The 26,521-nt window shown below is 42.8% G+C and overlaps 1 protein-coding gene across 8 annotated transcripts in view; it reads right to left on the minus strand.

Annotated features, from left to right (window-relative positions):
- Positions 1 to 229: 229 nt before the first annotated feature.
- Positions 230 to 26,521, minus strand: part of GLRX3 (glutaredoxin 3) — a 31,269-nt gene continuing 4,977 nt past the window's right edge. For 3 of the 8 annotated variants that reach the window (XM_019940267.3, XM_073793796.1, XM_073793795.1), the window contains 10 exons: positions 25,545 to 25,653; positions 17,402 to 17,476; positions 16,495 to 16,696; positions 11,452 to 11,624; positions 11,157 to 11,218; positions 8,931 to 8,988; positions 7,911 to 7,963; positions 4,075 to 4,114; positions 3,874 to 3,966; positions 230 to 494 (listed from right to left, as the gene is read on the minus strand). In XM_019940267.3, the coding sequence (XP_019795826.1) occupies positions 444 to 494; positions 3,874 to 3,966; positions 4,075 to 4,114; positions 7,911 to 7,963; positions 8,931 to 8,988; positions 11,157 to 11,218; positions 11,452 to 11,624; positions 16,495 to 16,696; positions 17,402 to 17,476; positions 25,545 to 25,653 (916 nt within the window). In that variant the 3' untranslated portion in view covers positions 230 to 443. The other 5 variants (XM_033841521.2, XM_073793794.1, XM_073793797.1 and 2 more) reach the window with 4 other exon arrangements.

Below are 26,521 nucleotides of genomic sequence, written 5' to 3' on the forward strand. Positions count from 1 at the left end.
TTCTGAGCTGTAAAGAGATCTTCGGCCAGTGAGGGGAGCCACTGGTTTGGTCTATGAGTGGCTCTAAATACTGCTGTGGTTCAGACTCTCACAGTTCTTCACTCTCTGAAGCCTGTCTATTTCTTAACTGCTTCAAGATGCCCACATGTGATGAAAAAGAGATGAAAAGTGGGTTAATTATAGTAACTATATGTCTAACACCACTGTAAAGACACACTTTTTTACACAATTATTTTTAACTGAACTTGAAGGTGTTTATTGCATTCTATTTTTGGTGGAAAAAACGTCACATACGTGTGTTTAGCCCAACCTTGTGAAATACACAAAGTGCAGCTGGGGACGAGCACTTTCTACAGCTAGTCCTCTCCTGAGGACTCAGTCGTGAACTGCTCCACTGGAGTGAAGTCTTTCTTGCAGCAGCCGGGCACCAAGTCTAACGTTTATTAATTTTCTCCTTTCAGTATAGGCAGCAACTCACCATTTTCTTTCAGTTCCTAAAAATAAAAAAGGAAACAATAATATCATGCATACGTATATATAAAAGATGAAAACATCTAAACAATGAAAGATCGCATCTGTATCAGAGAACCCAAAGAAACACCTTATTGGATGAAAACTCCAGTCCATCAACACACCTGAACAAAGGATCATGCCATAAAAACTGGGTACACTATCACAGTACAAAATTAAAGTTAAAAGGCATTCTAAAACGAACACCAACAGATTTTTTAGCATTAGCGAATACAGCAATGAGAGCAACATGATGAAGCTTCCTATTTAAACAATAGCAATAAACAGGGAAAACGAACTTTGAGTGACTGAAAAATGAAACGCTGTGATATTAAGGTCCACTCAGATACAATGCACATGACACCTGCGGCCCTACAGGTGGTAAACAGGCTTCACTATTTCAACCAAACTTGGAAATGCCATGGTACTAGTACGTAAATGTAAAGGCCAGAAACTGTTAAAGAGATGAAGTAATTCAGAAAGTTTTTTGTGCCTATCTTTCAGATCTAAAATATGGAATACAGCCATCAAGTTTAAAACATGACCATGGAGGATAAATAAGATTTTCTAGTTTAAGGTAAACACTTAATTTGATAGAACATTTCAGGTTCTTCCTAAGCTGCATGAACATCAATGAATAAAACCACTAAAATCCACTCACTGCTCTCTGGATTGAACCCAAACAGGCATGATCCTGTCACACAAACTCAGACAGCAAGGTCTTGGGATCTTCTACCCATTTAACAAGCAGACGTCCAGCTACACCAAAAGGCCAAACAGGGCCTCTCAGAGCACACAACTCAGAAGCAGCAGCAGGCCACGCGGCAAGGTGGGTGGGCCGGGTGGCCCTCAGGTGGAATCTGGCCACGGCTCCCTGGCTGCGACAGGGCAGACAGCTCCCCTAACTTCTGTCCATTTCCTCACCCGCTGGAGGAGGAGACGCGGCGGCCTACACGAAGAGCCAGAGGGGCCTGCCTGGCGTGGCGCAGGCCCTTCGGATGCCGCTGTGACTGTGAGCCAGTGGGTTAAACAGCAACGGATCTAAATATTCTGCCTCTCAACTGTTTCTGCATCCAAACAGTCTGCGGTGATGAACCATTCGCCCTTTGGAGGTAACGGTAACACACTGTGTGCATGTTAACCAGCAGATGTTTTCCTCAGGACACTGGCCTGTGGAGTCACTGAGTCTCCGAGCCGTTCATTCTTTCAGTAGCCACTCAACCACCAAAACGGCGTTCACGGCTCCTGCTGAGCGCAGTCAGGATTAACCCGCTGGCAACACAGCTGAGGCTTGAAGTTGGGGGTCTCCAACCCCTGGGCCACGGACCGGTACGAGGCCTGTTAGGAACCGGGCCGCACAGCAGGAGGCGAGCGGCGGATGAGCGAGCGAAGCCTCACCTGCCACTCCCCATCGCTCACGTCACCGCCTGAGCCACCCAGCCCCGCCCCCCGTCCGTGGAAAAACTGTCTTCCACGAAACCAGCCCCTGGTGCCAAAAAGGTTGGAGACCGCTGCTTTAAGTGACCTAAAGGTGAAGAACTGCCCTCTGCCAGAAACAGACCAAAGTGGCAACCTAACAACTATTCCCAGTTATCTTCTCAAAGAAAAATGTTAACACTATCGCACGTTTCCAAATGTGTAAGTTCTTCAGGTGAACACAGAAAGTCATATAACGAACACCCTGTTATATACCTAAGAAGAAGTTGCCCGTGCAGCTCAGCTTTAGAATTAAATGAGATTTATTGATTGTATCTCCCCAAGAGCTACCAGTGGCTGAGGTACAGGCCATCAAACATTCAGACAAGAACAGGCTCAAGGGTATTCTGGTCGGAAGACAGTTTGTGTCTTACAAAAATAAAAAATAGATATAAGATAACGAATGCAGATCTATTTTTGTTGCCTCAGGGCTATTCAAAAGCCACTGTGTTGAACCTTTTTTTTCCCTCCAGGAATGAGACAGTTTATTGGGGAAATGCCTCACTGGCTTGCTCAAGAAGTGTGATGTCAAACCTGGAACTGGACAGGAGACAAAATCTGGGCAGATGAAACCGTGGCCCTGTGTTCAGAAAACCTACCAGCACTCAGGGCTGGGCCAGAGGTCTTTCACGGTACGAAAGCATGAGTTAAAAACTTTCATTTTATAACTAGAGACAGCAGTACTTACCACTTGCTTTCCACTTAAGATACCAGGGATCTGACCTCAGGGAAAATCCTCTAACCGGCGAGGCCGAGGAGGGCCTGAGCCCCGGCAGCTCCACCACCCGCCTTTCGTGAAGGCTGGCGCTTCTGGAGCAGAGCCCTGCATTCCTGCCCAGGCCCTCCTGTGCCCACCCACTGCCACCCTCCTCCCACACCATGACGCCCAGGGTGGGCCTGGGTCGGGGGTAGGGTTTGAGGACGTGAAAGCTGCAGCTGCCTTCTGGGGTCCTGGGCTAATCAGGAGAGCACCGGAGCACACAGGTGCTACCAGGTAAGGGTGCCCTAAGTTCTGGACTTGAAATTCTATAAGAAAAATCATGTTCATTTAAAATTCAGTTAGAATTTACTTAAAGCAAACCAAAGAAGGAAATTCATCATTAAAGACATGTAAGAAACAGCGTCCTTGAAACACGCTTACGATCTGACAGAGCTCTCCAGTGTTCTAGCATCTGAGAATCAAAGGGGGACTTGGAGATGACCTCAGGTCTCGGGGACACAGCCAGCAGGTCCAGGCCGACACTAGGTCTCAGGCCCTCGGGCCCTTAGCCCAGTGCTCTTCACGCCATCACCAAAGTGCATGTGAGTAAAGCAAAATAAAATGACACCAGAAAACAACATAATTACGATAATATAAATAGAAAAGGACAGGAGAACTTCAGGAGCAAGGGCAGAGCGAACACTTCTGGCCGGAAAGACTCTGTAAGTGACTCACAGAGAAAGGCCCTGAAGGGTACAGAAAGCATACTTCAGTATGAGATATGCAAGGAAATCCAAAGCAGAGACAGGGTGAAGGAAAGCTGAAAACATGGAAGAACTTAGTACAGTGTGAATAAAACAAGTTCTGAGCTCGGCCACACCCGGAGCCGCTCTGAATGCCCAGTCACACTTCAGACCCTGGTCAGCAGTCCCTCAAGAGCTGGAGGAGGTTGTGAAAGGACCCAGCGTGGCAGGAAAGGCCACACAGTAAGGGGGCTGATTTGCCCGGATGAGGTGAGAGCTGAGAGAACGACAGATATTATGGTCGTAAAGATGGTAATGCTGGTCTAGAAGTGATTAGATATGAGGCCAGGAAAGAACATCGAGGACAACCCCAATGAAATAATTTTCAAACGCGCCCGGGTTTTCAGTTCTCTGGGCTCCCAGACGAACGAATCCCAACCTCACCTTAACGATGTCCAATCCTCCAACAAGCTCCCCTTTCACATACAGCTGAGGGTATGTCGGCCAATTGGAGTAAGTTTTTAATCCTTGCCGAACCTACGGAAACAACAGGGACCCTGAAACCTTCCTGTCAGATTAGGATTAAATGATAATCCTAACGATTAAAACTAAGATAAAGGACAAAACATAAAACATAGAACTTACTTCTTCATCCTCCAAGATATCAAATGTCTCATATTCAACACTACAAAAAAGGAGAAAACATTTTAACAAGAAATACAGTTTTAGACAAAAATTATAAGAACTATTTGGTGTTCCAAAAGGTCAAGAAAAGTAAAACTATTTTGTTGCTAACAAAATTTACTGTGGAAACATAGAAATGATTTTACTTCTTAATCTGTCAGGTACTACACAGAGTAAGTCATCCCAAGAAACGAATTTATCTGGAGTTTTCTCTACAGTGTCAGGTCAGACAGGGGTCGGCGACCTTTCTGTAAAGGGTGAGGCAGTAAACATCTAGGCCCTGCGAGCCATACAGCCTCTGCTCCAACCACTCACCTCTGCTGTGAAACACAGAAGCAGCCAGACAAGGCAGAGATGAATGGACAGTGTTTCAATAAAACTCGATTTACGTAAGTAGGCGGCCAGTTGCAGTTTGCCAAGTTCAGGCTAGACTCAGCGTTCATGCAGGCCTGTCGTTAACACCCTCGCTCCATTTCCAGCCCCCTCGGCACTGCTGCTTCCTAACCTACTGGCAGCTGCTTAGGGTGCAGGAGGGAGCAGCCCTGCTGGTGCCCATGGATGGAGGCTGGGGGCTCACCAGCTGGGAAAAGACATTGCCAACCAAAGCAGACGTGCTTTCCACACAGCAATAAACTTTATCACAGAACACACACGCTATACTTTCTTTTTAATTATTTATTTTTGGCTGCGTTGGGTCTTCGTTGTTGCGCGCAGGCTTTCTCTAGCTGCGGCAAGCAGGGGCTACTCTTAGTTGCGGTGCACAGGCTTCTCATTGCAGTGGCTTCTCTTGCCGCGGACCATAGGCTCTAGGTGCACAGGCTTCAGTAGTTGTGACTCATGGGCTCAGCAGTTGTGGCTCACGGGCTCTAGAGCGCAGGCTCAGTAGTTGTGGCACACGGGCTTAGTTGCTCCGTGGCACGTGGGATCTTCCCGGACCAGGGATCAAACCCATGCCTCCTGCACTGGCAGGCGGATTCCTAACCACTGCGCCACCAGGGCAGTCCCACGTGCTATTTTCAATATGCACGAAACCAGTGAAAGTGTTGTGGCTTTATGCCATGTAATGAACACTACTTGTATAAATTAATGAAAATTCAACCACATCTACTCGGGGAGGATTTCATTACAAGGTGGTCAAAGAATTAGTAAGAATGTAAGATTGAATTCCTGCAGGGAGATTGTGGGTACACGTGCAATTCCAAAAATTGGCCAAAGAAAATGCCACATATAAAGAAACAAATTTTGTCTTCCATAAAACCAAAACCATCTTCATAGGGAAATCTTGTTTACTGAGTGAACACATTCCAAAGAAGACTGTCCACAATGCAGGAAACAGTCAAAAACATAACCTGACAGGATAATCAGCACCAAGTACCAAAAAAGGAATGTTTGAAAGAAGAGCAAAAAAGATTTAAAAAAAAAAAAGAGTCACCCAATGTAAGTCTCCCTTCAAGTTTAACTAAGGACGCAGATCTCCTAATTGACACAGTACAATACAAATATGAGTTCTGGAACTATCTATAAAGGATCTAAGAAGTGCTGGGCCTAAAGGTACATAGGTACACAGAGTCACAGCAGCCCATATGTCTCCTAGAAGTTCACTGTAAAGGGTGCTTTTCACACCCAATACACACTAGGTACTCAGCCCCTCAAGGCACACATATTTTGGCTAGGGAAGGAACAGACAAGTGCAAGAATGGAGGAAAGGGGCTTCCCTGGTGGCGCAGTGCTTGAGAGTCCGCCTGCCGATGCAGGAGACCATGGTTCGTGCCCCAGTCCGGGAAGATCCCAGATGCCGCAGAGCGGCTGGGCCCGTGAGCCAAGGCTGCTGAGCCTGCGCGTCCGGAGCCTGTGCTCCGCAACGGGAGAGGCCACAGCAGTGAGAGGCCCGCGTACCGCAAAAAAAAAAAAAAAAAAAAAAAGAATGGAGGAAAGGAATAAAGCGCCAGGAGCTTCCTCCACATTCTAATGGCTCTCAGCAAGACCGCGGGCCACTCAAGTTAACAGACCCTGGGAGGCGTTTAGCCAGTCTCGAGCCGGGAGGGCACTCTCTCCCAACGAAGGCGCTCCACTGGGGGTTAACTGGTGCTTCCAATCCAATGAGAATTAGACAGACATGGGACAGAAAGTCAAGTTATGGAGACTTTCCACCAAATACTTGAGCGGTGATGGGCCCAGGGTTGTCCTACCCTGGCCTCAGGACCTGAGGGGACACACTGGCACTAGGGAGAGGTGGCCTGAGGGCAACTGGCTGGGATCTGTGGCAGAGGGAAGACAGAGAAAGGGGGCATAAAAAAACAACCAAAGCCAAGCCGGCCTCTCCTACATCCTGGGGCGGGGTGAAAACGAGGCAGCTGGAGGCCACAGGACAAAAGCAACTAGACTCTCCTCTGTGAAATGTCACAATCATTTGAAGAGAACAACTGTGTTTCTTCTTTGGTCCCTAAAGTTGTATTTGAACCTGTGCTACTCTACCCTGCCCAAGAATGCCCAAATGCTTCAGAGATGACTTTCCGTGTCACTTCACAGGGTCGGCTAGTCTATTTAAAGCTACGGTTAGGGGCTTCCCTGGTGGCACAGTGGTTGGGGGTCCGCCTGCTGATGGAGGGGATGCGGGTTCGTGCCCCGGTCCAGGAGGATCCCACGTGCCGCGGAGCGGCTGGGCCCGTGAGCCATGGCCGCTGAGCCTGCGCGTCCGGAGCCTGTGCTCCGCAACGGGAGAGGCCACAGCAGTGAGAGGCCCGGGTACCGCAAAAAAAAAAAAAAAAAAAAAAAAAAAAAAAACAACTACGGTTAGAATCCTTACAATATTGAAAAGAAGCAGTTGAGAAATAATAAGGAAGAAAGATAAGCAGAAACATTTGACAACCCCATAGAACATGTGCTAAGTATCTCCAAACAAGTGGTTTGGTGTTTTCTTTGTTTTCGTTTTTCTTTTAATAAATTTATTTATTTTATTTATTTATTTCTGGCTGCGTTGGGTCTTCGTTGCTGCGCACGGGCTTTCTCTAGCTGCAGGGAGCAGGGGCTACTCTTCGTTGCGGTGTGCGGGCTTCTCATTGCTGTGGCTTCTCTTGTTGCAGAGCACAGGCTCTAGGCGTGTGGGCTTCAGTAGTTGTGGCACGTGGGCTCAGTAGTTGTGGCACACGGCGGGCTCTAGAGCGCAGGCTCAGTAGTTGTGGTTCACGGGCTTAGCTGCTCCGCGGCCTGTGAGACCTTCCCAGACCAGGGCTCGAACCCGTGTCCCCTGCACCGGCAGGCGGATTCTTAACCACTGCGCCACCAGGGAAGTCCCAAGTGGTTTGGTTTTTAACCACAAAACTCAACTACAATCTTCTTACCCGGCAGCTCCATCACTAAGGAGAGCAAAAGCATGAGCTCTGCAATTTAGTTTACCCTATTTCTCAGATCCAGACAATGGATCTTAATATGTATCCTATCAGTTTCATGAACTATTTGGAAACTAGAATATTTTTTTAAAGAAAATTAAAAACCTATAATACACTTTCCCTAAAATATCTTTATGCATGGTAAGAACTCAGTTGTCAAGTTTCCTCTGGGAAAGTAGACAAAGAGTTATTCTGATGACTGCCAGAATACCTCCTCTATGTTACCGATAGGTTGGACACTGGCCAGAAAATTCTATTGTGGTCTAAGCTAAAGCATTCGCAAAACGTCAGAGCAAAAATAAATAGATAAAAATATATGAACAGATATAACAACTGAAAAGCATCAGTGGCAGAACTGAAAAGTTAGCATTTCTTAAAACATACCATTTGAAAACAAGATTTACTTACCCAGTACTATTTAGTATTTCCAGAATCTGTCTGCTGAAGCCACACTTAGCTTCCTAAATTTAGAAAAAAACCAATTTTAGGATGAACTGCATTTCCCGCACAGCCCACTAGCATGGTTGTATCTCATGCTCTGTCAAGGGGGACAGCACCTGCAGAAGGCAGCCACCTCCCAGGGCCTCTTCACATCAAGAGCCGTCAGAGGAATAAGACCTGCACCTTCAGGACTGACCCATCCAGACGTCGTCCGAGACGCACAGCCCCTAGACTTACCTCGGTTTGTAGCCACTGGAGATGACCCGTGCTCTAACATTATAACCTTTGTGGTCAGAAAGGTCCTGAGTTAAACCCTGAGGCTTCTCTTGCCCCTTCTCTATTTCACTCAGACGGCCTCAACTCCACCTTTCTGCAATGATTAGGGTCATTGTTTTCCTACTCCCAACTGGACTTCTACTCCCACTTTTTAAATCTTTACACTATAGAGCACCAAACTTTTCTGAGGTTATGGGAAAATCTTACAGTTTTTTTCACGCCCCAGGATTCCAACTCCCAATCCTTTGGGAAAGACCTGGCACCACATAAACACCTTAACTGCACTAATGATTCTGTTCCCAGAATTTATGCATACTTCCTGGGCTTCCAGGAAAAAAAGGATAAAAATCTGCTTTAAATAACCACCAAGAAGAAAAAAAAAAGGTATAACGCGGGAAGTAGAGAACCAAACTGCACACTCCAGGAGTCGACAGCAGCTAACAGAACCAGTCCAGTGTTAACAGTGCTGACCACGTTAGCTCACAAAGTTTGGCAGCAGGAAGAAATGCACCCCACTGAGATTTGATGATAAAGTCAAGCAAAATGTAGATCACTTTGTTTGATCTCCATAAGCACCAACTGAGGCCTGGATAACTTCCTGCTACCACTACAGCTTCATTAGCTAAAGCCAGGAAAAAAAGATTTAAGTGTCCCCTTGCTGCAGATAACATCAAAAGAAATTTAAAATAAAACCATTTTGGAGTTCTTTACCTGTTTGTTTCCTTTCATAAAGAGCATCACAGAAGCTTTATTTGTCAGTACTTTGAGCCTGAAGAGAGAAAATGGATATAAAACGGCTCAGCTAAATTACTAAACAGCACTGTCACTCTGCTTCATGAGCAGCGAACATCTTTGAGGGAGAGCAGGATGAGGGTCCACAGCTTTGAGTGGCATTAAACAAGCAAATGCACTGACATTTTCCTTTATTTCACTGTCTCCCTGAGCCACTGTAAAACACAATATGGCTTTTTAAGGCAATGAGTGTGCCTTCAAGTTGCAAGTTAAGCCCATCAACTCACAGAACTAAAAACATAATAACCAACTCAATAAGGAATTGTTCAGTAAGGGAGCTACACACTGAGCCCACCCAGAATTTCCAGAACTACACGTGTGTGTCCCTTTCCCATCATGAGGCCCGCATGGCTCTACACTCTTCACGCCCACAAGGTCCCACCTGGAGGGAGAAGCGCTAAATCTTGGAGCACCAACCAACACCAGCTGCTAAAATCAAATGCTCTCGTCTTGACTTTATGTTTGGTACTTTATACCATCTTTCAAACCTCATGATCTAACTGCTGTCAGGAATGCTAACCATCTACATGCAGCCTAGAGCCCAGTAACGACTCTCAGCAACAGCCCGCAGCAGGACAACGGGCTGCTGAAGGGCCTCTAGGCCCCAGTGGACAATGGTGGTCACAGCACCGTGTTCTCCTCCTTCCACGTGCTCTGGATCATTCATGGCTCCAAATCTCCTCAGAGAAAAAAGGTATCACAAACGAGACACACCAATCATGCACAAAGCTACGTCACATACATGTTCATGTGGTACAATCAGCTAATTCTCAGAAAGACCGCAATCACGCACCTGGAGACCCAACTACCGGGATCCAGGGAACCAAACAGGTCCCTCTGTCCCACCCACAGAGACATGGCCAAGCCCAGGAACTCAGGCTCCTGCACTCTGCTTTCCAGGAGCCCTTTAAATTTTTACTCAAAATATACTGGATATTACTTTCTATGCAATTCTAGCCAGTTATCTTCTGGTGTCTGAAACCACAGGAGACACAAATGCAGCACATGAGGAAAAGAGAGAGAAGGTCTGATGAAGACAGGGACAAAAACAACAGCAAAAGTGTATTCAACACAGAGGAAAATAAACGGAAAGCAAATACAAGTGTATCTGTAAAAAGAAATTAGAAAAAGCACAGCAGTCTTCTGAGGCCACACAGCCTCCATGGCCGCCAGGCCGCACAGCAGAAACCCAACTGGAGACACCAGAGCATCAAAGGAACCAGGGGCAGCACTTTCTACCCACAAGGCAGTAAAGGCGCCAATCATGTGAGAAAATGTGGCACTTAAAGGTCAGCTCGACATATATGCAAACTATGAGGACTACTTCATCAATCAGAAACAGATAAATGAGGTGTTTATTATTAAACACTTTTGGAAAATCTCAAAATGTTAAATGATAAGAAAATTACAACAGGAAGTTTTACCTTACAAAGTCAAGCCCCTACTAGGAATGGCTGATATGCTGCTGTATTTCAAAATAAATTGCTTTTTAATCCTCTACATTAATTAATATTTATTACATTTAAAATCCTAACTTTAAGTCTTCCTACTGGCCAAAGCCCAAACTTTCTATAAGATAAAGTCTCTGAAAGCAGATTGAGATCCTTCATAAAACTAAGAGAGATTTTACAGCTCTAAAATCTCCTCAAATTTTTAAATTACCACAGTTCTTCGAAAGGCAGTGAGAAATCCCCCAAGTGTTTACACACGAACTCCATGCACAGCATCTGCTTTCCACACTCAACCACTTTTCACAGCGTTCTACCAGGATAGTGACAGCAACAGAAGAAAACACAAGTAAGCCAGCTTTAGGCTGTGAGCTGGAACCGCTACTAAAACCTGAACGCCAAGACAACTGGATCCCAGCTCCGAAATGGAGAGAACTAAAATTTGGTCGTTCCATGGTGACAATGACATTTCTATCAAACAAAGACTATCCTCCACATAATCATTAAATCGGTACAAAATTTTCTCCATCCAAATCAGACCTTCCCAAGTCTGCATGACTAGTTTGCAAATGACACAATTATGACTTTGGCATACAAAAGCAAATCTCTGATTTCTACATAGAAAGAGTAATGCAAAAACTGAAAATTTAAAAATGTTTTTAAAATAATAGCAGACTGAAACTTTTAAAACGCTTACCTTTCCTCTAACTTGGGGGCTTTGGGGCAAATTGTATCTAGTTCTTTAGATGCTTCTAGCTCCTAAAATAAACATACATGTAAGTTTAAGAAACATTTATTATAACATAAATCTCCTTGGTCATGCCATAATATAAAATATTAATGAATCACCTCATCAGAAATACTCTGTATTTCAGATTCATATTCATAAAGGTAGAACCTTAAGAAATTTATCTTTAGATTTAATACAGCACTTATAAAAGCATGCTTAAATATGAAAATTCTTTATAAGGTCTAGTCTTCTCAAGTCTAACCTTAATTATATCAAGTCCTCCTATGAGCTCTCCAGAAACATAGAGCTGGGGATAGGTGGGCCAATTGGAATAGGTTTTGAGGCCCTGACGAACTTCTTCATCTGAGAAGACATCGAAGCTGCTAAACTGAATATTATGTTTGTTAAGAATTTCCACCATCTGCTTGCTGAAACCTGCATACAGAAAAAGAAAATCAAGAACTTAACTTCTCTCTCAAATACACACAATTTTAAATTAATTCAGATTACATGTTATCTACTGAACATAGATGCCTGCCTCTATTTTACCAATGATTTAATTAGCATGGCTGAGTAGTATGTAATGAGGAAGCAAAGTCCAAGAACCCCTTCTCTGACGTTGAACCACATCACATGCTCAGGTATGGCTTACCTTTTTAAAGTATCATGAGTTTAAACAAACAAAAAAAAACAAAGTATGTTTATTTATCGAAGTTCCTCTTCAATATTAGGTATTTTTGTTGTAGGAAAAACAGTACTGGCCAAAAAGCAGAGACCTCAAGCCCCAGCACCAGCTCCATTCACCAAGGGGAGGCACAGTTCAGGCCTGGACAGCCACCTCTGCCCCCCTGCACTTTCCCATCAATCAGGGGACTGACATGGATGCCCAGACAGTCCCTCCCAGCTCTGCTGTTCTGTGAATCTATGAGAATCAACACTAGGTGGAGGAAAAAACTCTACAATTGTTATTTTTAACTAGTACTTGACCATACTTGGAAACCCAATTCTGTTTGCTTTCTACTGCCCTTTTACTACTTCCTGCGTACCCATTTCAATAGTTCTCAATTTTCATCATCCCTAAACAGAATAAATTAAAAATCAAGAAGCAGTGTGTTCTCTTTTAGTCTAGAATGGATATAGCACATTGGATTTCAGAGCTATCTTCTCTGTTGTTATACATGAACTGTCAGTAGACTGCTGGTATCCTTTCTCATCTGGTGTCATAACTTGACAGTTTCTTTTCTAAAACTATTTATATTCCCCAAAGTATGTAATGTGATTTTTTTTTTTACCTCACTGTAGTGACAATCTTATGTTCCATGATTTGATTATACTTTTTTTTGTTCTGTACTTTTTTGACATCATTTTCTTATTATGACATTAGTACTGAAGAATAAGAGTGTGAATATCAGTCTTTTATAAACCTATTAGTCTTGTCTGAAAAGAGAGTATTTTTCTTTCTATAAGCTCATTCTTCCCCATTGTTTTTCAATACTCTGTACTCTACTCTTTCACATTCCATCATTCTTGTTTTCAAACAGTCGTAATCCGCTGGAAAATAACCTTCAGATTCAAAATTCCTGGAAGATTTAACAGCATCTGCAATTATTTTTAAATAAAATCAAACCATGAAATTCAGTATAAAATTAACTGTATGAAGAGGCTTTACCTGATGTCATGCAAAAAGCACTTTTACTATTAAAACACGGATCTATTACTGGCTCCAGACATTTTTAGATCTGCCGTTCATTGAGATGAAGTACCAGTATTTATTTGTATAGCACATAAGTTGCTTTTCCTACAACTGAAGTGTTAAGTTCATGTACAGCCCGAAGTAAAACACTGATTCTGAAATTTTTCATTCATCTGGGAGTTCATTAGTAAACAGCTAACGGCTGATTGCTGGTAGTTATTCTGTTGCCAATATATTAACTCACTTCTACTGTAACTGGCTGAGAAAAAGCTTTATTTTTGCTTTAGGCAATTACATGCAGACTAGAAAGATTGATTGGTAGAGTTGCATTTTTAAGGGTTAAAGAGGCAGACTGGATAAAAGAGGCTTAAGGATAAAATAGTGAGAAGGCTTTATTCTAATAACAAAATGTTTATACCCACTTTTTTTTAGGAAAAATGCATGCATGCAATAAAAATATTTAAAAGTAGAAAAACCACGTTTAACTGTCCCAGAACCACCATTTCTACCCACAATCATTTCTGCTCATGACAGAAGACATGAATAAGGAGCCTAACTGTCCCACTACGTAACAACAACGAGACCCTAAAGAACACTGTGGAACCTGCAATGTTTTTGTGTCTGATTTAAAAAGTAAAACAGTTAGATGACTCTCACTGCAAGAGAAATTTTTGCACTGTGGTTCAAATACCTTTTGCTTTGCTAAAAGCTTTGTTAGTAGAAATAGATACAAGAATTCCCAAATAACGTGATTAACCTGCATGTTGAAGGATTTATCATTCTGTTTAAAAAGATGTACATGTCAGCTCTTCTTGAAAATCATCCTAAAACATGAGAGCCCTCTCTTTCCTGTCCTCCTGAGCAGCACAGAATAAGGATAATCTAATTCTTTGACGACTGAGACCCTATCAACATGTCAGGCTCCTAATACACCATACCATTCTCTAGGTAGAGCCCAAAAGTGAAGGTCGAGAAGACAGAGATGTGCAATGTGCAGGGGCTGGGCTGAGTCCAAGTAGATTCCAGGGCAGACCCCGAAACGGCTTTCAAGGTCTCCTTGATGCAAAATTTAAATGTTATTCATTCATGTTTTTCTGATTAACTGAAAGCAAGGTGGGGGCCCACTAATGAAAAATCAAGTGTAGCTCTACTCCACAACGGGCGTCCAAAGGGAGTAATGCGTGTTACTGACGGTAGTGCTTTCAAAGTGAATGCTGTGCAAAATATGGAAATACCAGCCACTTGAGCTCGTAAGCACTGATGGCCATTCTTTTATAAAGGAGGCTCTGCCTACGCCTCATCTCTAACATACCACCAGAAAAGCAAAAACAATTGTCCACTAAACAGGCTCAGAAAGGAAGAGGGTGAAAGTCGTGTACATTCCTGTAAAAGAACAGTTTGAAGATAAAGGCAGTTTGTGTAGCAGTGCACACAGAAAAGGACAAACAGAATCAGAGCAGCATCAGTGAAGGAAGCAGCAGGGCACAGTCACAATAAAAGACTCCCAATTAATCCTTAAGTAGATGTTTTTTCAAAGAATACCAAAACTCTAAAATAATCTATTTCCTATATGCGATAGAAAGACATGATGTAACAGAAACCAAAATACTGGGAAACAGAAAAGCCTATTAAAGTGTAGTTATAAAAATTATAAACAATAAAATAAGTACTTGTATGGAATGAAACTCTGTTTATAATAGGTATCAAAATATTTTTTTAATTCCCCAAGTATTTATCTAAATGTCTATAATACAGCGTTTTTTCCTATTGCTCTGAAATGTTTCAAAGTTTCTTTTTATTCTACCTCGTTATTTGTACAGTCTTCCAAATGTCACTCATACGGTTAATATAAAAATGGCTAGAAATACATCATAAATCCAGTCTAATGAAAAGGTAAGCAGAAAAATGATTATTTCTAAGTATAATTCTAATTTATTTGAATAATCATATCACATCTGAATTGAAAAGGCTCTCCAAGACTGGCTCCAACCCCCAACACCCAAAGAAGAAGTGAAGTCACACGGAAGGTAACTGATTTGTACCTCAAGTTATCAAGGCAGGTGGCAGGCATAGGGGCAGTTAGGACTGCAGCTCACCTGTCGTGACATCTAGTCTGCTAGGCTTTCCAGTATATCTACCACCTTCCCCTCTGCTGCCTCAGAATACCTTCCCTAAGCTTCAGTTTTTACCACCTGCCAATTTCATTAGGTTATTATTCAGAAACGATTAAGAGAACACTACTGTTCATTCCCAAAGGAAATAATACTCTACTGGTTTTACTGTAGGTTTCCTGTGTATAACCTGTCCCACCGGTTCCTCCACATCTTACAACCAGTTCTACAGCACTTCAGGCTTCAATGAAGGCATTAAATAAAATCCAGTGGACTGATTTAAGTCCCTGTTATTAGGTCACCACATAAAGTACCAGAAGTGATTTTCATGCCTGATGGGAGAAATTGAACCAGCTGCAACATCCATTAAAAACCAACATCCAAAACACAGAGACTATCTGTTGCTATCTTTGGTTAACTCTAGTATAGACTAAGTTAGCCTTTCAATACACAAACAGCAGGCATCTGACATGGAAATACTGGCAAGGAAAATTTTCAAGCATAACTGAGAGAAAAAGGAACCATTTCTTTATCTTCCTAAGACAGAATTCATCATGAAACTTTACGTTTAAAACTGGACTGTTTCATACTTTAATATGTAATTTGCTAACTATACAGGGAAGAATTTACAATTAACTTTATATTGGAAGCTTGGCTATATTATAAAGTCACACTGGCCATGCAGTAATCACATCAATAACACACTCAACTTTCCTGCCACCTGTCTTAATAAATCCCTCCTGTGCAGTTGAAACAAACATGCATCACCAAAAGGCATTAAATGCTCCATTATGCAGCATAATAATGTTGTACAAGGCACAGTAAAAAGAAAACAACGTAACCCCAATACCAGAGGGGCCAAATAACTCTGAGACTTACTCAAGGACAAAATTCCAAGCATACCTGTGGTAAGACAATAAGAGTGACTATAAGCCACAGAAGTGGGAATCTTTAAATTATGAGCAGCTACAAATTGGAATTGACATCAATGGTGAATAATACAGTCATGAGACGTTGAGAGAAAACAGAAGTACACCGGGTAGACACAGGAACACTACTGCAATTCTGTACATTTTCAAACTGCTGAATCTGGACTATGTGAATAAAAGGAGGCTGCCAAGAAAGAGAGGTAAGTGTTAAGAGCAAAATTAACTGAACAGCCCAAAAGCCCATTAATGGAGACAGCAGTCTGGCAGCCGGAACCTAATCCCAACTCTGCTACCCAGCGACCCGAGCAAGTCACCTTCACTGGGACTTGGGTAGTAGACAACAAAGATTTTGAATCAGATGATTTCCAAGATGCCTTTTGGTGCCAACATTCTCCGAGTCTACACTGCAAACGAGTTCTCACACCTAATTACAGACTCTCCTGGGAGTTATAGCGTGTCCCGCTCTCCTAAGGGTGTCTGGACACAAGTCTCAGATATATGGCGCAGCCTGCACAGAGCGCACCGCCTCAGCTGCGCCCCTCCCGGTGAGTATCCTCCGAGCGGCCCCTTACCGCAGCGCGGCTCCTGAGGAGTTCCCTTCATGAACAACATGCAGCGGGCAGCGTGAGTTAACTTCTTCAGGCGAAGGCTGAGGTCTTCCTTCGGGTGCTCATTACCACTGGGTGGGAAGGAGCCGCTAGACGCATGTCGTTGAACCTTTTTAGTCAACTCTGGGGCATGGGCACCATCTAATCGGTCCATTTTCTGAGAATTCTGAAGTTAAAAAAGTCATTTAGAGTATGTGTGCATTTCTTCGTCATCTCTATATTTCAGGCTCTAAGATTACAACGAGCACAAATCCATAGCTCTAGCCAGTTTTTAAAGAGGTCAACATTACCACTGGAAAAGTTTTTTAAACTCTGATTACAGATTACCTGCTATGCATCTCAATTTTAGAAATAAATAATTTTCTTCTTTCTTTTTAGGAACATACTAGGAAAACGGCACTACCTCTCAAACCAGGTCAGAAAGGATTTCCCCACCCTCGCTGGGATCAAATCTACTCTTAAGTATAAATGAGGTACCTGGGGGACCATGCTAACACCCAGAGGTACCCTGAAGCACTGATTTGCACCCACTCCCTAAAGGAGTCATTAATCAAACCAGAACCAGCCAGATGTTTCATTACGTCCAGGCACATGCCCCAAACAACCAACTTCTGACCCAACTCAGGGAACATTCTGGGTTTACAACCATGTATCTAGAATTTTTCTCCAATCCCGGTGGCTGGACCTCCACAGTCCATGCCCCTTTTCCAGGACCCCTAAGGCCAAGTAAACGATGAGACTACAAGAAGGGCAAAGCCAGGAGCAAGCAAATGCCTAATGTTTAGGGAGCAGGGGAGAGGGCAAAGGAACCAGCACAGACAGCCCGTGGCCCACTGCAGACAGACGACCTCTTCTGCCATCTTATCCTTACCTTGAAAAACAGAAAGGTGGGAACAGAACTAATTTCATATTTTTCAGATACTTCAGGAACAGCTTCAGCTTCCAACTTTAAAATAAAAGAATTTAAGCGTGATTATAAAAAGATCCTTTTTTACTACTTCAATATGTAAATCAGTTTCACATGCATTATCCCTTCAAGTAGTTGATGTTTTTAAAGAGTATGCTACAAAAGTTTATGACACATTTACATTTAAATGAGACCCACTGGGCTGGCATGTCATCCACTGAGTCTGCAGTATCAAAACAGGTTCAGAGGTTTTTATTTTGTTGCACATTTCAAAAGATGCCTGGAGGCTGTGAATAAAATTTTTGGTGCACTAGTGACCTAGTAAATTTTCAATCATATGCAGCTACGACTATATTGAAATCCATAAATCACTGACCCCAGTTATGTCATGATTACAGTGCTTATTTTCTGCCCACAGCAATTCTTGCTGTTTGCTCTATTGACTAATTTCAAGAGGCAGTACATCATGACTGACAGTTGCAGCCTTCTGCAAATTATGAAGCAAAAAGGAGTATTTCTTCAATAAACTATTGATGTCTGATAAATTTTACTTTTAACTCCTGCAAGGCTGTTGGACCCAAAGCAGATACCTTGCTAGGTTACTTGCTTCTGGGTCTATTCATACATTTAAATGCATTTTAAATAAGATGACCACATTGTATTCGACAATTTCCTTGAAGCCCTTCAACAAGATCTGATGTGGTATCTGATACATAAGCTTAAACAGTATTTAGTAACGCCCTTTCTAAACAATTAAAACACAATTACCTCAAGCTTTTTACTTGGACTTTCTAAACTGTATACTTTGAGAAAGACTGAGATACATTGTATCTTTCCCTCAGGGGACTGTCAATGTAATATAAACTCTGAAAACCAATAAAAATCTAAATTCACACTACACCTGTAGGAAATAAAATTTATTGATAAATTCTACTGCTAAAGAGTTTAAACTATATACACTGCATTCTTTCAGGAGTGAAAGATCCCCACCGGGCTGGAGACACTATTTTTGTCTGGAGCCCTAGCCCATCAAACGGGCGGCAGTGACAAAGCGGGAAGCAGCCGTCTGTCTTTGGCGTGTGTCTCCAGCCCATGCACCCTTGGGTGCTCTCTTATCACCTTAATTCTCGTTTCTTTACAACGCCCTTTTGAAACAATATTTTAAATTATTTTCATTCTCCATTGTGAAAAATTATATACATTCTAAAGTCGATGTCAAACGTACAATAAAACTGAAAAAAGAACAAAGAGAAAGTAAAGCACTTGGAGACAGCTATTTAGAAGAGACTCTTTCTAAGATATAAGAAACTTCTGTGCCATATTCCTTCATACAGTTCCACACTCAGACCAAAGAAGAGCACAAAGGTGATGACAAAGGCAGCGCATCACTGTCTGTCTTTCGGCTAACATCTGGTGAGTGCCCACCACACACTGGGCACTGACTGGGCCAGGCTCAGTGAAGATCCCCATCGCTGGCACTCCTGGATTCTAACAGAAAAGTAATACAAATCAAAAACCAGGTAACACTAAGTAGAAACCAGATAATAGAGTTTTAAACCAGAACAAAACAAGCAGCATCCTGACTCATACAATCAAATTCCTATATGCTTTTGAAACTTGATCTCTTCTCACATTCCCGCTGGTTTCCAGTAGGGTCCCTTACTGACAACTCTTTCGGGAAGCAAATGATGCTCTTGAAATTCCTGCTGAAGCCAGGAGGATCGCTACACGTGCCTCCCTTAAATGAGCTCCCAGAAGACGAGATCTTAATAAGACACAGGCAACGGTGACAGGCAAATCCTCCTGAGCCTGGGCCAGGAGCACCATTAAAGGCAAAGCCGTTCCCCAGAATATCAAGGGCACCTGAAGTCCGAAACCTTCACAACACTAAAACTCTTTAGAAATACTTCCGTTGGATGTAAGACAACATAACCGTTAATAACAATGGAAGCAGAAGATAAATGTATAAATACTGAAAATTTTTAATTTTAATTTTCTTCTGCATTCCGAAGAGACCAAAGATGGCCAATAAGAGCTAATACCTTCCTTGGAGGCCTGCTCTGTGCCATAAACCACGACATGCCTTTACATGAGAGCACCTAGACCTGTCACAGCCTGGGAAGTATGGGGCATGTAATCATCTCAGCTTCACAGGGAGCCAGGTAAAAAGGTCACTCCAGACACAGTTAATAAGCAGCAGGACTGAGAAACAAACCCATGTTTGTTTGACTACAAAGCCTGTGCTTTTTTCACTATACTAGGTTAACTTTTCTACTACAGCAATCAAACAAGAAATAGTCAAATTTCAAAGATAGGACTTATACATGACTTCAGGACAAAACAGACACGAATACTTCCAGAATGGATTCCCAGCCGGAAGGCCTTTGGGGGAACCACGTGCTTCCTATACCGTGAATCTCAAACGTGGCCCCTCCCCACGCAGCGTGCTTTGTGTCTGTGGAGAAGGGGGAGGAGGGCAGGGAGGTGTTACTAAAGCAAGATGAGTCCAGAGGAAGGGAATTCTGCATCATCTCCTTCAATTTACCAGGGTCACCACTGACCATCGTGATGATAATGGCTAACACCGTTCTAAGTACGTTCAGGCACTGAGTTCACTTAACCGTCACAGTAGGTACCGTCTTAAGGAAGAAACTGGAACTTCAAGAGGCTAGGTAACACCGTCAAGAGCACACCACCGTTGGGCGGTGGAGCAAGGCAGTCTGGCTCCAGCCTCACTCCACTCTCCGCGGCCCTGCTGCCACTTCACCAGATCCAATGGTTATGCCTTTTTTCTTCACTTTACTGACCTTTCAGTATCATTCAGTAAGGATGACCACACCCACTTTCTCTGATACCCTTCCCTTGGCTTTCTGTGGTTTCTTTTCCTCCAACTCTCAGACTGAATCCCTGGCTTCTTCCTTCACCTCTGGCCAACCACTACATGGCTGCACATCCCAGGACTTGGTTCTGAGTCCGCTTCTCTCACCTACACTCATTTTTCTAGAGCGGTCTCATACAACCCCCTGCTCTAAGGAGCACCAATATGGTACTGCCACCCAAGTTCTCTCCAGGCCAGACCGCTCCTCTCGCCTCCAAGCCACACACTCGACATCTGCACTCAGATCCCTACTGGATATCTCCCACTAAACCTGTTCCTCCCCAGGGCATCCCTATCTCATTTAAGCCATCTACTTGCTCGAATCAAAAAGGAGACAACCTTGACGAATTTTATTTCCTTCACTCCTGACATCCAATCCATCAACAGGTCTCCTGGGTGGCCCCCTCCAAAATACAAGCCGACTCAGACCACGACATTACTTCAACATTCTCCCCACTAGTGTCCAAGGCATCTCTCACCTGGCCCAGTGAAATAGCCTCCTAACTAGTATACCTGCTTCTAGGCTGCACCCTTACCCCCTTCAAACCATTCTCCACATGGCAGCCACAGTAATCGACTTAGGAATCAGACTATGTCACTTCCACTGTAGTTGGAATAAAACCAAAACTTGACCACTGCCCACAAGGCCACTCGGTCCTTGCCTACCTCTCAACTTCATGTCAGAGCCTCTCCTCCTTCACTATCCTCCAGCCCCACTGGCCAACTGCTGATCCTCTGAAGTCTGCACTTGCTAAGCCTCTACCTAAAAGCTCTCTCCCAGCTCTTCCAATGACTGCCACCTTCTCATTTTTTTAACTCTCACTTATTAGATACACCTTTTCAGCCCAACCTAAATAAAGCACCCCACCCACCCAAGTCCCCACCTTTCATAACCTGCCTATCCATTTCTTTTGCTGAACTTACTACCACCTGAAATTACCTTGGTACTATGTGTTACCCATTTACTGTCTGTACCTTTACTGTTCCACATTCCCAGCAACTAGCATACTGTGTGGCATATAATTAAGTGTTCAAGAAATAAATTTTGAACAGAATATTGAACTAACAGTGGTCACTATTCCTAAGCCAAAATGGGAATGACTACTTGCCAGTGGTGGCAATGAGCCTCCAAGGTTAAGGCCAGAATGATGAAACTCGACATTCCAGTATAAATCAGCTATATTTCAATAAAACAGGCAAACAAACAAAACCACCTGACATTCCGGGACATTCTGTCATACCTCCTACAGGGCTTCTTTCTGCCCTGTGACAAGATACAAAAGGAAAAATTTTCAAAATCAAATTCTTTATTTGTCAGATAGTCAAATATAAATTTCAAAATAGTATTTAAATTAACATTTTTGATAACTTTTTTTAACACTTTACCAAACTTAGCCCAGTAACAGCTAATAAACTATGTTAATTGTGGTATTATTTTATTACCAAGACAGCATCGATTAAAACTAGGTTATTTTTAAGATGTAACAATTCTACTAGAATTATCTGAGAGACATCTTAGAGTTCCTAAAAAATGGAATCCTACACATGCTCTCTAAGATGCCGAATAAACTGATCAGTAGTCTCTGCTCCCACCTGCACAAAGGAAAGCAATTTAAAACAAAAACAAAAATGAACAAACAACAATAACAAAAAAAAACATGGTAAGGTAAAGGTCCCTACCTCAAGTATCCCACCATCTAGTCAAGAAGCCAACAAAACGGGAATAAAACGACAGAGCAGATAAGATATTCCCCGACTAACAGTCCAAACAATGGCACAGACTAAGTTCGGAGAGACAGGAAAGAGGGGGGAAAAAAAAAAGCCACGGAGGTACACAAGAAAGACTTCACACAAAATGGATTTGATTTAAATCATCATGCTGTACACCTTAAATACACAAAATCTTTACTTAAAAAATAAAATAGTAAAATCAACTACAAAATTTTTAAAATAAATTGCCACTCCTATTAAAAGATGGATTTGAGGGCTTCCCTGGTGGCGCAGTGGTTGAGAGTCCGCCTGCTGATGCAGGGGACACGGGTTCGTGCCCTGGTCTGGGAAATCCCACAGGCTGCGGAGCGGCTTGGCCCGTGAGCCATGGCCGCTAAGCCTGCGCGTCCGGAGCCTGTGCTCCGCAACGGGAGAGGCCACAACAGTGAGAGGCCCACGTACCACAAAAAAAAAAAAAAAAAAAAAAGATGGATTTGACTTGGACCATGAATATGACTAGTGGTACCCAATTTCATGACCCAATACTATTCTTCCTCCTTCTCACCCCCTACCAGAAACTATCCTGAAATAGTCTATCTACCAAACAATTTGATTTAACGATAAACATGTATTCCCATTTTAAATGCTAACAAACTGACTTTACATAATTTGAAAAGCAAAGGCACTTGATATTTTAATTAGCTGGTTAATTTTATTCTGAACAAACGAAGGTTTCTGTGAGACTTCCAGCAACAGAAATAACTCATGGATCTCCTCCATGCCCCTGAAGGTGTGAGAACATCAGGGTGGGACACAGCCCCAGGACCTGACTGGACATGGCAGCCGATGCAGGTGAGTGCAACCAGCACACGGCCTAAACATGGCACCAGGAAGGAGCACAAGTACTTTATTACCATATCATCAGTCCAGGAAGTGAAGGGATTCAGATGCAATACATGTGAAAATCTTGCCTTTCAGCAACCTATTCCAATGAGCACAAACTACTGGGACCAAAAATGTATGCTAGCTTTTCTCCGGTATTATTTTACCATCTTCTACAAAATAAGGAATTGTTGATGATCACAAACTGTGATTAAAACCATCTATATAATGATTCTGTAAATCTAAGTCATAGAATGAACTAACCTCTTATACGTCAAAGTCAAAAATGCTGAATGATGGCTGTCATTTAAAAAAAAAAAAAAAGACCAAGAAATCAAAAGAAACAGAGGGTGGTAGAACATCAATTCTATACCCTAGAAGTTTCACAAAGCTCTCACTGAGAAAGCTGTTTTGAAATGAACCACATGCCTCTCTTACTGGGAAATGCCAAGAGAGCTCTCAAATATTTTACCTCTCCTGGGCTGACTACTGTTCAGTACTGCGGCCTTTAAAAGTACCTACCTTCCAAATTCCACGCACATGATCTTTACCTTTGAGGATGTCTAAGCAAGAAAAACTATGCCACAGAATGAATTTGCAGAAAGTAACGACCTGGGCAAACTACCCACCTAGCCCTGTCACCCTCTCCGTGAATGGCAGGTGCAGTTGGGTTCAGGTATCCCCAACAGATAAGGGCTTCCCAACCCTTGGCGTGCTGAGACACTTAAGCACTTGAACAACTTAAAGTCTCACTGCCAAGTTTGGTACCAATGTGAGAAGTAATTCTATAGTCACTTTAAATAAATCATTCAAATGGCAGCTAAGAACAATGTGCTACTTAAACCAGTAACATTATACACATAAAAGCAGACTTACAACAATTACCATCATCTTGATTAATCTTATGATTGAATGTTTAATCATTCATTTCACTTGTAATCATTATCTTTTATCACTGACCAAACATGCAGTTTTAATGTTCCCTTCCATTATTTATATTGAACATTTTAGGGTTACATTCTAAGGTTTCATTACACATTTCACTGGAATTTTAAATAAGTCCTTAAATTTTAAAAAGCTAACCGTTACATTCATACTTGCTCTATCTGCATAAAGAAACACTGGAAGGATTCATGCAAAATTAATACAAGCAGCTACTTACGGGATGGGACAACAGGGCTGACAGGGGAAGGAGTGGGGCGGACCTTCTCAAAGTACATCTTTGTATACTGTTTTGATTTCTGAACCATCTAAGTGCAATACCTATTCAAAGCACACTTATTTATATAGAAACTGTCTGAAAATTGTATCACTCACTATACAAATGGATTAGTATGTCGGAATTCTGGGTCTTCAGTTTACATAAAAAGCGGCATACAAGCAATACAGTTGATGTCACTTTTAACCCCATATACAGGTATACTTGCCAACATATCCTCTGAACTCACAAACCCTGGTTTTAAAAAATAAGGCTTTGGGCTTCCCTGGTGGCACAGTGATTAAGAATCCGCCTGCCAATCCAGGGGACACTGGTTCGAGCCCTGGTCCGGGAAGATCCCACATGCCGCGGAGCAACTAAGCCCACGCGCCACAACTACTGAGCCTACGCTCTAGAGCCCACAAGCCACAACTACTGAGCCCCGTGTGCCACAACTACCGAGCCCCGCGTGCCACAACTACCGAAGCCCACACGCCTAGAGCCCGTGCTCCGCAACAAGAGAAGCCACCGCAACGAGAAGCCTACACACCGCAATGAAGAGTAGCCCCTGCTCACCACAACGAGAGGAAAGCCTGCACGTAGCAGCAAAGACCCAATGCAGCCAAAAATAAATAAATAAATTTATTTTTAAAAAATAAAAATAAAGCTTTGGTTTCCTGTCTGCTTTTTTAAATACTAAGGATTCAGCTTTCTCCCTTCCCAAAATTTCATTTCTAAGATATTCAGCTCTTATTTGGGCCCTGCTGCTTAAATGAGTACTAAGTCCTGATTGATAACGTTAAATGTGCTTAAACCTAGTGAGCTAATCCAGTCACAACTCTCACTTTCCTAGTACTGCCTCTACCCAAGAAAGATACCAGGAATGCAGAGCATGCACAACAGGGTAAAAAAACAAAGGCAGCAAGGGAGAGACTGGCTTCCTTTTCCTCTGCTTCCTGGCAGGTCAGAAGAACTCAGTTTCTCCTGCAGGTCTGCACCTCCCCGGTCCCGACAGCAACCTCTTCCTACTGCCCCGGTCCCTACAGCGGCCTTCACACACTCTTTCTTGAATCACTTTCCATGTCACACCTAGCTTTTCAATGAAGTAAGTCTTCTTACTATCTTTACTATACTACAACCACAATTCCCCAAAATGAATGATCTCATCTGCTTTTTGCCCACGTAGACACTCCCCCGACTGCCATCCTGTCCTCCCAACCAAGCATGTGTCAGGGAAAGTGTGGTGAGTTTTACACCACTTGGTACTTGAAAAATGCAAAAACATTTTAAGATGTTTAAGAATAATCTACTGTGATCCCAACACCAGCTATGAACATGAGGAATCCCACACCAGTCCTCCCTTATATGTTAATAAAATGTAGTCTAACCCATAAATCAGAATTAAATTCTTAAAAGACATGACACTGAAAATACAGTACCTTCACAAATGAAACCTGGGGGTGTTCTCTGGCTAGCTCTGCCATGACGTCGTTCATCTGACCACACTGTGGAGCCCATGGTGCCCAGAAATGGACTACAAGGAGGGACCTGTAAATCCATAAAATGCAGTTTTTAAAAATACAGTAGCTTTAGAAATAAGCAAATACTGATGCCGATCAAATTCCATTAGCAAAGAAACCTGTACAAGGACCGCCTGAATTGTTTTTGTACTGCTAGAATCTTGTTATATTAAACACAGACAGAAATATAACAACTTGCAAGGTCTTGAGAATCTTTTGGATGAATTTCCAAGTTAATGATATTTCTTGAGTCAATACTTAGCTCACATGAAGTGGTTCTGAATATTCATCCACCTCAACTACTAGCCACGTAAATTAACTCTATTTTGAGACCCTTAGGAAAGAAAGATGGAAACTAGGTTTCTGTAGTCAAGGCACAACGTTTGTGAAAAATGACTGCATATGCGTTACTACTACTCATGGTAGTATTTACTTTTTAGACATGGTACTGTGATGAAGTGACCATAGGAATAGAAATAAAATGTTGCAGGGCTTCCCTGGTGGCACAGTGGTTGAGAGTCCGCCTGCCGATGCAGGGGACGCGGGTTCGTGCCCCGGTCTGGGAAGATCCCACATGCCGCGGAGCGGCTGGGCCCGTGAGCCATGGCCGCTGAGCCTGCGCGTCCGGAGCCTGTGCTCCGCAATGGGAGAGGCCACAACAGTGAGAGGCTCGCCTAGCGCAAAAAAAAAAAAAAAATGTTGCAAATGAAGGTATGTAAGCAGAAAACAAAGGGAAAAAAAGGGAGCTGTTTTTCACATACTTTTATTATGCTACAGAAGATTTTCTAAAAATTGACAGTATGAACAGACAGAATAGCGATTAATAAATTGTCAATGAAATTCTCAAGAATCTCAGTATGTATCTATCAACTATTTTCATATAAAATTATCTTGGC

The sequence above is a fragment of the Tursiops truncatus genome, chromosome 16 (assembly GCF_011762595.2).
Source record: "Tursiops truncatus isolate mTurTru1 chromosome 16, mTurTru1.mat.Y, whole genome shotgun sequence".
NCBI classification, from domain to species: Eukaryota; Metazoa; Chordata; class Mammalia; order Artiodactyla; family Delphinidae; genus Tursiops; species Tursiops truncatus.